This window comes from Dendrobium catenatum, unplaced genomic scaffold (assembly GCF_001605985.2).
Source record: "Dendrobium catenatum unplaced genomic scaffold, ASM160598v2 fragScaff_scaffold_883, whole genome shotgun sequence".
Taxonomy (NCBI): domain Eukaryota; kingdom Viridiplantae; phylum Streptophyta; class Magnoliopsida; order Asparagales; family Orchidaceae; genus Dendrobium; species Dendrobium catenatum.
Genome location: NW_021319345.1, coordinates 37,011 through 48,861, shown reverse-complemented (window position 1 = coordinate 48,861; position 11,851 = coordinate 37,011). Strand labels below are relative to the sequence as shown.

Sequence of the window (11,851 nt, the reverse complement as noted above, 5' to 3'; positions counted from 1 at the left end):
CAGGTGCTACAAATCAGGCAATTTGGCTTTGCAAAATACTGGAAGATATGAGCTAAAAATATGAACTTCCTATAGTGATCTATTGTGACAACAATTCTGCTATTGCTATGGCTAAGAATCCTGTATTTCACAACAGAACAAAACATATTGCTATAAAATATCACTACCTACGAGAAGTAGAAGCTAAAGGAGAAATAAAGTTGATACACTGCAAATCTGAAGAACAACTGGCAGACATTTTCACAAAGGCTCTATCCAGAGATAAATTTCAAAAACTTCGTGATAAACTTGGAGTCACAAAAATGAGCAGCAAGGAGGAGTATTAGAAATTAATGCTTCTCATTCTAGAGTATTCATCATTCTAGAGTATTCCCTTATCTAGATTATTCCACCATTAAGTATTAATGTAGAATCTTCTAGGATGCTTATCTTTTGAAGTAAATGCTTATTAAAAATAGATGTTTCTAGAATATATAGAGAAATCTAGAACTACTTGTAACCACTAGTATAAATAGGGATGATGTATTGTTGAAATGGTAAGAGAAAAAAATATATTCTTCTACTTCCATCAACATCTCTTCATCTCTTCATTTCTCCAACAAGGAAAGCCGTCAGACATTGTTTGGAACGACTTATTACTTCTTAAAACATCTTCCTAATACAAAAATTAAAAAATTTGAACTAAATAGCTACTTTAAGAAGCAATAAGGAAGCCGTCTGAAACAAAACTTTAATCAGCAAATCCTAACTTAACTTTCTCCTCATTATTCCATAAATAAGGACAAACATCTTACAGGAAACCATCACAGATGTAAAAGAGTCAAGTCAAATTCGAGTCACCACCAACTTGAGCTTGATTAATGAATCGAGGTGGAGCTCAAATTTTAGCTGGCTCACAAGCTGCTTCATTTATAAGAAAAGAGAGAAAATAATTATGACTCAAATAATAATTAAAATAAAATAAGAAAAAAAAGAGAAATTAATTGATAAATAAAAAAGAATAACTTGTTATTAGAAAATAATATTTATATATTAAAAAACTAATAACCTTATATTTGAACTCTTAAATTTGAATGTGTTTTAAATGTATTTTTTATAAAGGAAATTTACATGCATACCACTATATACCTATCATTTTACATATCTAACACCTCATTTATTAATATTACACTAATACCACTGAAAACCCTATTATACATCATTTCTACCACTCCGTCTCCACGCACGCTCACAACGTCTTCTTCCCGCCGAAATTTTTTCTTCTTCCCGCAGAGTGCCTGGCGCGTCTTTTTCCCGCAAAAATACCTCATTAAAGGTGATTCTCGCGACTTCCCTTCCTCGACCGTCTCGTGTATCCACTTCCCCTGTTGCTATAAATCGCTGAGAAGGGACTTCCTTCACAGGTTTTTGTGTTCGTGGTTGATATTTTGCGTGAGAAGGTTTTTCTTAGGATACATTTGAACCAAACAGTGAAGAAAATTTTTGAGAAGTTTTTGTGAGAGCTCGTTCCTTCGATTTGCTGTATGAATCTGATTTTTCTCCCAGAATCGTCCAGGACGATATTGAGATCGTCCAGGACGATCAGTGCATTGAAACAGCTGATATTTCTGGAATGGGATCGTCCAAGCCGATTTTGGATTGTCCTGGGACGATCAGATACGATAAGAATCCCGAGAGCAAAACCAAAATTATCGGCCTGAGGAATCGTCCGGGCCGATTTGATTTTGTTCTGATCGGGCAGGATGATGTGGCGATCAGCCGGGCCGATCAGACTAATGTTATAAGGAAATTAGCTCGATTTGAGGAGAGAGAAAATCATTTTATAAAAATGAAAATATCTGAGGAGAGAGAAAGATAAGGAAAGCGAAGGAAAAGTTCGATTTCGGAGGCCGCGGAGCGCTTTTCGTCCATCGCCGCTGTTGAGCTATTTGTTTATCTCGTCGTAAGGACTCCGAATCCTATTTCTGTTTTCAGAGATGTTGATTTTTGATCGAGTTGTGACTTGTTTTGTGTTTTCGTAGTCGAATTTTGGACATGATTTTATATTGAGACAACTTTCACCGCACAACTTTTAGAATGTTATAGATACGAATATTCTATACGATTTGAGTATTTTCTGGAACGATTTCACCGATCATTTTGGGTTCTACGCGATTTTGATTGAATAGGAAAATATCATGATGTTATTTGATTTGGATTCAATAGAGTAATAGTCTTATATTGTTGTTGTGCACGTTCTGTGGTAATTTGGTAAATTTCTGTTTTGGTGATTTTTGTATAAATTCTGTATACTGCCGTTATGCCGCTGGATTTTCGTACGATTTCCGATTTCTATGATATTGATGAATTGTATAGATATGCATATGAATGTTGATACGATTGCTCTACATTGTTCTTATATTGACTATTGACTATTGAATTGACTATTGATACTGAAAGATAAGTGGAGACCTGGTTGAACGTTGGTTATAGAAACCAACGTATGGATATCTACAACAGCAATATGGATTCTACAACAGCACTATGGATTTCTACAATAGCACTATTGATAATAGCCAGTGTTTAACCTGGTTGAAGGTTGGTTATAGAAACCAACGTATGAATATCTACAACAACACTATGGATTTCTACAACAGCACTATTGATAATAGCCAGTGTTTATGGTTGTTCAGTAAGACCATTGTATGAAATTGCATATGTATGATATTGCATTGTATGGATTTCCTGATATGCATTGACCTATTGATTTTTGATTGATTTATTGATATTGACGGATTTATTGTATTGAATTGACGTTTTACTGATTGGATTTATCGACGGATTCATGGGTTTCTGTTATTGCACGATTTTATTGATATTGTGTGTTATTGATTCATGGATACCGACACCGCTATGGATATGGATGTTGTATTTATTCATGGATACCAACACCGCTATGGATATGGATGTTGTATGGATTCGTGGATATAGATGCCGACATTATTGATTCATCGATATTATGGATTTATTGATTTACGGACATGATTGTTACTCCATAATCCGAACAGACCGACGAAACTAAGCCACATAAATTTATGTGCTTTGAAAGTCCTCTGCGATTTAGATTCTCCAACCTTTTAAATCCACTAAGCTATCCAAAATAAATAAATAAATAAATAATAAAGGAGAAGAAGAAGACACGCATCTCTTTGATTTGAAATATCTGTATAAATAATTTGACATTATTATCATGGGTCCGGTCTGTTCGGATTCTCTACAGCTGGGTGGCCCATACAAGACAAATTGAATGGTTAGAATAAAATCCAACAATTCTGTTCAAAACCACTCAAATTTTATTGAGTTTAATTCCATCCATTCAATAACTAAACATAAACTAACAAGACATGAAATCACTAACAACGTAAGCTTCATTTGGAACAGCTTTTTTCTTACTTCTTGAAACAGCTTTTTAATATAAAAATTAATTTTTTGTACGAAAAAGTTGCTTTAAGAAACAGTAAAAATGCCGTCCCAAACTAAATCATAATCTTGAAGAACTTTCAGTTTACCAGCCAAAGCTTTTGCCTTCTTCCTTCCGCCATTGTTGTTATCCCAAACGTTGGGAGCTCAAATTCTTACTATTTGTTGTCATAAAGCTCTGTCACCCATACCCTCTGAGGCATCAAAAGCCTGGCTGCGAAAATTCGTCAAAACCTCCATAGTTAAAAGAATCAAAGTTCATAAGAGAAAACAAGCCGCGTTCATCATCATCCCCTCTAACATCTAAAACATTAGCACCACCATCCAAGCTAGTTTTAACAAGAACAGCTTTTTCTTCATTTTCATTTCCATGGTCTAATGCTCCTACAGCTTTGCCCTCATCTGTGGGGAGAGCTGGAGTGTGGCCTTGAAAAAGAGCAACATGGCCAAACAACTTATCCTTCCTTGAGAATGTTGTTCCACATGAGCAAAGCCATTTGTCGCGGCCGCAGTGCTTCTCATGGGTCTTCAGATCAGCAAGAACTGAGAACTTCTTAGTATGGCATCTACTGCAAGTATACTTCTTGTCACAATGGCTTCTTTTATAATGGTTCTTCACACAAAGAATAGTTTTCAATGGTAGAAATTTCTTATGATCCTTATTCCTCTTGCATCCAATGAAGGGACACGAGTATCGCCTAATCGGCGTCAGTTCGGAGTTCAAGTCCTTGGTTGGTTTTGCAAGAGCTGCGGCGCTCTTGTACTCGTCTCCATGACCTCTCATGTGCATCCTGAGGTTTGCATCTCTTTTAAATCCTTTACCACATATCATACAAAAGTGAGTATGAGGCGCCAGAATCTCCTCCTTTTCTAGCTGAAGGACTTCATATGAACCTGGAGGAAGGTTTTCTCCGTCCACCCCTTCGTCGGCATCTTTCAAATCATGATCTTCTACGAGAGCGGATTCTGCCACTTCACTGCTGCTATTCTTTAAACATTTGATCAGTTCATCTCCTTCAGTTCCACAATCACTTAATCCTCTGATAAGTTCATCGAACTCTGAAGCTTTCGCCATCTCTAATGGAACAGTCTCCTTCTGCTGCATATTATCATTAAAGCAAATACTGGAAGAAGTTGTGATGCTCCCCAATGGCTCTAGTAAGGTGTTAGCCGTTGTGAGTGAGTTCTTCATGGAAGGAAGAAGAGTGCCTGCTGTGGAGATAAGCTGAATAATTATGCAAGTGAGATCAGCTGTTACAAGCTGCTGATGTGCTGCTAGCTCATTTTCTTGGTTAGAAAACTGAGAATCCTGATTAGCAATGGAATGAACTATGTCCTGAACTTGATGAATCTTCTGTTCAAGAAAGGAGAGGTTGTTTAGCATCGCTTTCGGATCCCAATCCAGAATTTGACTTTTAACCCAGGAGATTGGTTTTGATTGATCCTGCTTCTTAACTTCATGACTAAGGAGGCACAAACTTTGTGATCGAGAATCAAGAAGAGACATTTCAGGGAAAGATGGTGTAGTTCTTGGATCATAATGAACCGACGAAGAATTAAATAGAGGAAATGGCTGGCTTTTACTGAGTTTTCTAGCAGTATCTCCCATGATTTGAGGAGAACTTGATGAATATTCAGCAACACGCTTGAACTTTGAATTCATTTCTAATATAATTAGAAATGATTTTTAATCTAGTATTTGAAGTTCGTTCCTAATCTTTACTCAGAAGGCCAAACGCAACAAATCTTTTAGTCCTAAATTCAACCTTTTTTTTAATAAAGAACTAAACTCATTTCAGATAGGCTAATATCCCAAAAATCTAATCTTTATCCATCCCACAGACACAAGATCTACTACCCCAATGCCCCCATTTCCTTGGGGATTATTCTTGGAAGCTAAAAGATTGTTCCAGTTCCAACACAAAGCCTGAAAGAACAGTAAAATAGGAGATCCTCAGATGCAATAGAACAAATAACAAAAACAATTAAGAAAAATGAAACGCATAAAACATCTCACACATCTCAATTAGGAAAAACCCTAACCCAGAAATGGAACAAAATATCCAAGCACTCATCACACAAATGCAAACTACTCACAGAAAGGAAAACCCTCAACCAAAAAAACGTATAAAATTTTCAACAAAGTTCAGAAAACATCGCCTAAGAAAATCGAAACTTTTCTCATAGATTGTTCACAATCAAACCACAAAAAATTCTCAATCAAAGAAAGGAAGCAACAAAGAAGAGAAAAAAGGAGTTAGAGATAAATCCTCACCCTCTCCGAGAAGCCAAATTACCACAAAGATTCCTTCCACCGATCATCTGCTACCCGTCTAAATGTAAGAGAAGCATCAAAATTTCCACAGAATCGCCTTTTTGTTTATCGTTTGACCTCTACTTTGTTTGGTCTCTGTTCCCACTCGGAGAAGAAGAGGAAGAAGAGCCGCGAAGAAGTCATACGCATAAGGTGAACTACGCCAAGGTATGATATTCCGCCGGAGTTTCTTACCGAAGATAATAGTCCTTTTAAATAAATTTCATGGTTTGATGACTTTATTCTTCAAACTATATAAGATAAAATAGATTTTTTTTAATTGGTTAAGAAGAATAATTTTCTAAACAAATTAATTTATATAAAAAATATGAAAGTCTTGTTTTGTAATTATTTTTATATGGACTAGTTAAATATTTTTAATAAGATTAATTCTCTTAATGTCATTTTAATAATATTTATTTCTTACATTTTTTATGCAAATTTCAAACCAATTATTTAGTTATATATTATTGCATGAATATTGATTAAAAAATTAATAATTAACACCAAAATAGGAAAAAATAATATATAATATGTAGATGTCTTATTTTAAAATGGGTTCTTGATTATTTTTTAATGATGAATATTAATTTTTAAAAGAAAATTATGTCAATTGATATTTTTAAATAATATCTTATTTTTTATTATTTATTTAAAATTATTAATATATAATAATAATAATAATAATAATAAGCCGAGTTTAAAATTTTCATTAAAATAAAAAGATTTGTCAAAATTTTATTTTATAAGTTCTGTAACAGATGATGTACTAAAATTTCTTTTTAACTGGTGTTAAATAAGAGAATCTAAGCATTTTGTTTTTGTAACTGATCTTTTATCATAAACAACCTTCTATTTTTTCTATTTGTTTGAAGAAAAAAATGGATACTATGAAAATATTATAAATAATTTATTTTAAATTGTGTATAACTGATACTTTTGCAAAGGTTTTTCGTATGTTATGCTTAATTTGGTTTTTATTGGATGGTAAACAATGCAAAGTTAGGATATGCTTGGGGCAACTTTCTCTTAACTTTACTTTTTAAATCGCAATCAAAATTTTGTTTTAACTGCAATTTCTAAGAATTTTTATGTCAAAAAATTAATTTTTATAACAACTTTTAATTTTTTTTTTCTCGTATTAGCTTTACAACCACCTAAATAAAGCTTAAATTTCAATTTGAAGCGTGAAGTGGCAGACTTTAGAAGTTCAAACTTAAAATTCAGTTTGAAGTTGTATGTTAGGTATTCAAAATGTTGAGCATTCTTAATTTGGCTTTGTAGACCCCTCAAATTAGTCTCAAATGTTAATGATTGTGAAGACCAAATGTACTATTTGAAATGACCACTAACATTCTAATTAGTAGGGGTGTCATAATGGCTTAATAGGCTGGTTTCGAAGTAGATAAGATAGTTAGTGAACTTGAAACTAGTGGATTCGAGCACGAACAATTTAATTGGACTCAAACCCGAACACTTAAATTAGACCTGAACCTAACCCATTGCCAACCCAGATGATCAAAACATGACTGAATAAATCTTTTTTGATGTGGATGATTGAATAAGGTTTAAGATTTCAAAAAAATATTTGCAGCAATGCTTCCAACATCTAGTTGTAGTGTTGTTATGTAGAAAAGGAAAAACACTAGCACTACGGGAGTGCATGATTTTCATAAATTTCTTTTTCATGAATTGTTGCATTAAATCAAGATATTTTAGGGCATTAGGGTCCCTCCAGGTAGGGTCAGAATCAGCCTTAATTTTCAGGAGGGGCAAACTTATAAGTAAAAGTGTAGAATTTGGCTCGATTCCTATTTTGTTTATATCCTTGATAATTGTACTCTTCGTAGATATATTGGGGGTCCAAGGGGGCAGCACTCCTTGGCGGGATTTGACTTGCAAGGTCAAGGGGCAGAGCCCTTGAGGGTTTCCGGGGCCAGCGCCCCTAGGAATAAATTTTGGTTGTAAGGATATTTTCAAATTCTCTTTACTATTTCTTTTTGTATTTGATTCATTGTTATCTAACAATAACACCTTTACACAATGTGTTTAATTATCCTGGTGACAATTGCTTAAAGACCATAGTATTTTAGAACTTTTAGGGGGGTAATTGTCCAAAAATTATTGTAATAAAGACTAAAAAATGAATGAGGGAATAAATTACCTAAAGAATCACATAAGAAAAAAAAAAAATTAGCCCCCCCCGAAAGATATGCCCTTGCTTCCAGGTCAAAATTGGGTTAGAATAAAATTTTTTAGTCGAACCGAACCCAACCAAATTATTAAACAGATCAAAATTATAAACTTGAATCCAACCAAAAAATTAATCCAATAAATCCAAGCTCGTATTTATTAGGTCAAATTTATGTCAAATATCATATCATATCTTTTATTGACACCCTTATTAGTTAGGAAATATATTTTCAATTAAACCATATAACTGAAAATAACAAAAGAAAAAGAAAAATTAATTAGTTTGAAACTAGTACCATTCTTACAGAAAACTTAGCTTCATTTTTAACATATTATTCTACAATAATAAAGAAAAAAAATATAGTTAAAAGTATATCATATTTATAGAATGATCAAAATATCGCACGTAATAAATATTAAAAGTTCTTACTATCTCTCGATGATAGTATATATCTGATTTTTTTTTAGTATAAATATGATTTTTTACTTGACATAATACGTATTTGGCAAAAAAATCAAAATTGCGAAACACAGAGTTCATATGGGTTTGATGCTGATTAGGCACACATGGCTTTTTGGAATGATTTTAGCTAAAAGAAGTTGGAAGCCTAAATTTTTGAACCACTGATAATGATCATGAGATTTCCATCTGCTCCAACATTTAGGCTTTGTATTGGATGACTTTCTTATTATTTTGTAAAGCTGCTTTTTAGTTCAAAAATTTCTTGAAAGTAGAAAAAAAAAAGTGGTCTAAAATTATCCCAAACAAAGTATTAATGTCTTCAAATAAATAGATAATCCATCACTTGAGTTCACACACCAAAGTAGCCACTCAAAAGATCAAGTTAAGCGATTTAACGGAAAAATGTGGTGGATGCTTCGGTTACCAACCAAGAGGTATTGAGTTCAAGTCTTGTGTATGTGATATGCGTATGAGTTTTCCTTAATTGACCTTAATATCCAATCAAAAAAGATATAACCAAAGTAAGGAAGTATAAGAACGTATGAGAGAAGTGAATTTAGTAGGATTGATTTCTTGTATTCATCACTACTTTATTACATGATACATGTATATATTTATAGGTATAGAATAGGTGCCAATTACAATATTGCATGATGTGGGATTAAATGCATAGATGTCATTACTCCCCCTCAAGCTAATGGATAAGTCTGGACAGTAAGCTTGTGTCGAAACATTTAAAATATCGGAGTGGAGAGAGGTTTTGTAAGTATATCAGCTATTTGGTCTTTATATTAAAAAAAATTATATGGATTGTATACGAATGAATGTGATCTCGAATAAAGTGGTGATCGATATCTATATATTTTGTTCTAGCATGGAATATTGGATTATTCTCAAGTGCTATAGCTGACATATTATCACATCTGAGATCAGTTGGTTACTTTTGCTCAATATGAAAATCCTGTACCAATTTTCTTAGCCAAATAATACCTGAAGCCAATGCTATGTATTCGACTTTTATTGAGGATCTGGCTACCTTATTTCTTAACACTCCATGAAATTAAAATTTTTATCAAGAAATGTACAACAACCCGATGTAGATCGGTGAGTGTCTCTATCTCATGTCCAATCAGCATCCGAAAATGAATTAAGTTCCAATGATCCATGTAAAATCGGTATTCTATAATGCAATGTACCTTTAAGATATCAAATTAATCACTGAAGCATATAAGCATGTTGAGGCATTATATTATGCATATGTTGACATAGTAAATTGATGATGAGCGCTATTTCAAGCCTTATAATTGTCATATAGTGTAGCGATCCAATGATTTTTCTTTATGTTCAAGGATCAAGCATCACCTTATCTAGTTTATAATTCTATGATAGTTTTGTACATGTCAGATTTGATAGAGATTTGCAGTTCTAAATCTATGCATTTTGAATAATGGATGATTCGTATGTAATTTGTGATAGAAAATAATGTTGTTTATTATGAGTTATCTAATTTCCCAAGAATTATTGGTTGTTCCCAGATGTTTCATGGTGAATTGATGGTTGAGTTGATGCGCAATACCATTTACAACATTTTGAATATTTCCTGTAAGTAAAATGTCTTATACATAGATAAGTAGATACATTTGAATATCATTTATGTGAAATGTAAGCAACGACGAATCCGCTTTGGCATGAGTAAATCTGAGAGATTTTAGATAGTCTGAGAATGTATTAAACCATTTCCTTGGTGATTGCTTCAAGCTGTAAATAGTTTTATGAAGAAGACTCGCATGGTTCGGGTTGTCATTATCTTCAAAACCTTTCAGATGCTTCATATATATCTCTTCTTCTAGTTTTCCATGTAAAAATGCATTCATTACATCCATTTGATGCACTGGCCAGTTCTGAATTAGAGCGATTGTAAGTAAAATTTAGATGGTAGGAAACTTGGCTACATGACTAAATGTTTTGATATAGTTTATGTAAAATTCTTGCCAATTTTCTTGTGCAACAAGTCTTGTTTTGAATATAGAAATAGATCCATTTGAGTGAAATTTTGTGCGAAACATTCATTTACATCCAAGAACTGGTTTATTATTTGGTGGTGGAACCAAGCTCCAAGTACTCGTTTGTTGTATTGCCAAAAATTCTTCTGCCATTGCTTGCTTCCAATGCGAGTATTTTACTGCTTCTGTGCATGTCAGCTTAGGTGTGAATGAAGAACTTTGAATATTATGAACATGTAGCAGGTCAATGTGATGGTTTGTTTGGATTGGAGTTGTGGTCATATGAGAGTGAGAAATACTTGGTTGAGGAATTATGTTGACCGAGATTTGTTGTGATTGAGAGTTTTACTGGAGAGATGGCTCAGGTAACATATGTCGCGTAAAGTCTGTTGTATGAGAAGAATATTGGGAGATGTACTTAGGAATAAATAGGTGAGGATTGTTAAGTGGATCTAAATATGACTGCACAACTTTTTCCTGTATATTTTGAAAGGGAAATAAGGTTTCGTAAAATGTTACATGTCTTGACATGTATATACGATTGTTTGTGGGATCAAGACATTTGTATCACTTGGATGCATCAGCATAACCAAGATTTGGATGGAATAGAGGCAGTATGAAGAAGTGTTATTGCTGTTTTGATTAGGTGGCGACGTTTCCTTTTAGCTACTATGTTTTGTTCTTGCTTATTCAAACATGAGGTCTGATGTAATATGCCATTTTGATTTAGAAACATAGTAAATTGGGAATTAATGTATTCATGGCCTCCATCCGATCTTAACCACTATTGAATATGATAATTATTTCTCAATAAACATTTTGAATTGTACAAAGATTGAAAAGACTTCAGATTTGTGCTTCATAAGGAATACCCATATGAAGCATGAGTAATCATCTATAAAAATAACATAATATCTGAAATCTTGGTTTGATTTAATAGGGGATGGACCCCATACATCCAAATGGATTAAATCCAAAGGTTGATTGGATTTACTAGATGAATGAGAAAAAGACAATTTGTGGCATTTAGCCATCTTACAATTTTCACAAATTGGAGCATAATTAGGTATCTGAAGTGATTTATTTTTGGTGGAGATGAGGGTTAACACTTGATGATGTGGATGACCAAGACATTTATGCCAAACAGAAGTAGTTTGTCGAACGGCTGACAGAGAGGAAATATGGTTTGATGATCTGGCTTTCTGGATATGATATAGAACTCTACGGTTTGGTTCCTGAAGAAGGTCCTGATTTGTCTTTAAATCCATGATAACAAACCTATGAGTATCATAAGAAATTGAAATTTGATTGTCATGAATTAGATTAGATATTGAAAGGAGATTGTAAGAGAGTTTTGGTATATGAAGAATAGGTGAAAGATGAAGCTTATGATATGGCATTGAAAGAATGTTGTTACCA

General features: G+C 33.3%; 1 protein-coding gene across 1 annotated transcript; it reads right to left on the bottom strand.

Moving 5' to 3' along the window:
* Positions 1-3,187: 3,187 nt before the first annotated feature.
* Positions 3,188-5,970, bottom strand: LOC110101183 (zinc finger protein STOP1 homolog). Its single transcript, XM_020828974.2, has 2 exons — positions 5,735-5,970; positions 3,188-5,386 (listed from the first exon to the last, which is right to left on the bottom strand). Exon 2 carries the CDS (start codon positions 5,120-5,122, stop codon positions 3,662-3,664), a length of 1,461 nt encoding a protein of 486 aa, XP_020684633.1. The 5' UTR covers positions 5,123-5,386; positions 5,735-5,970; the 3' UTR covers positions 3,188-3,661.
* Between the last annotated feature and the right edge of the window lie 5,881 nt (positions 5,971-11,851).

Coding starts and splice junctions, on each gene's coding strand:
- LOC110101183 (XM_020828974.2), bottom strand. CDS start 5,122: ATGAATTCAAAGTTCAAGCGTGTTGCTGAATATTCATCAAGTTCTCCT.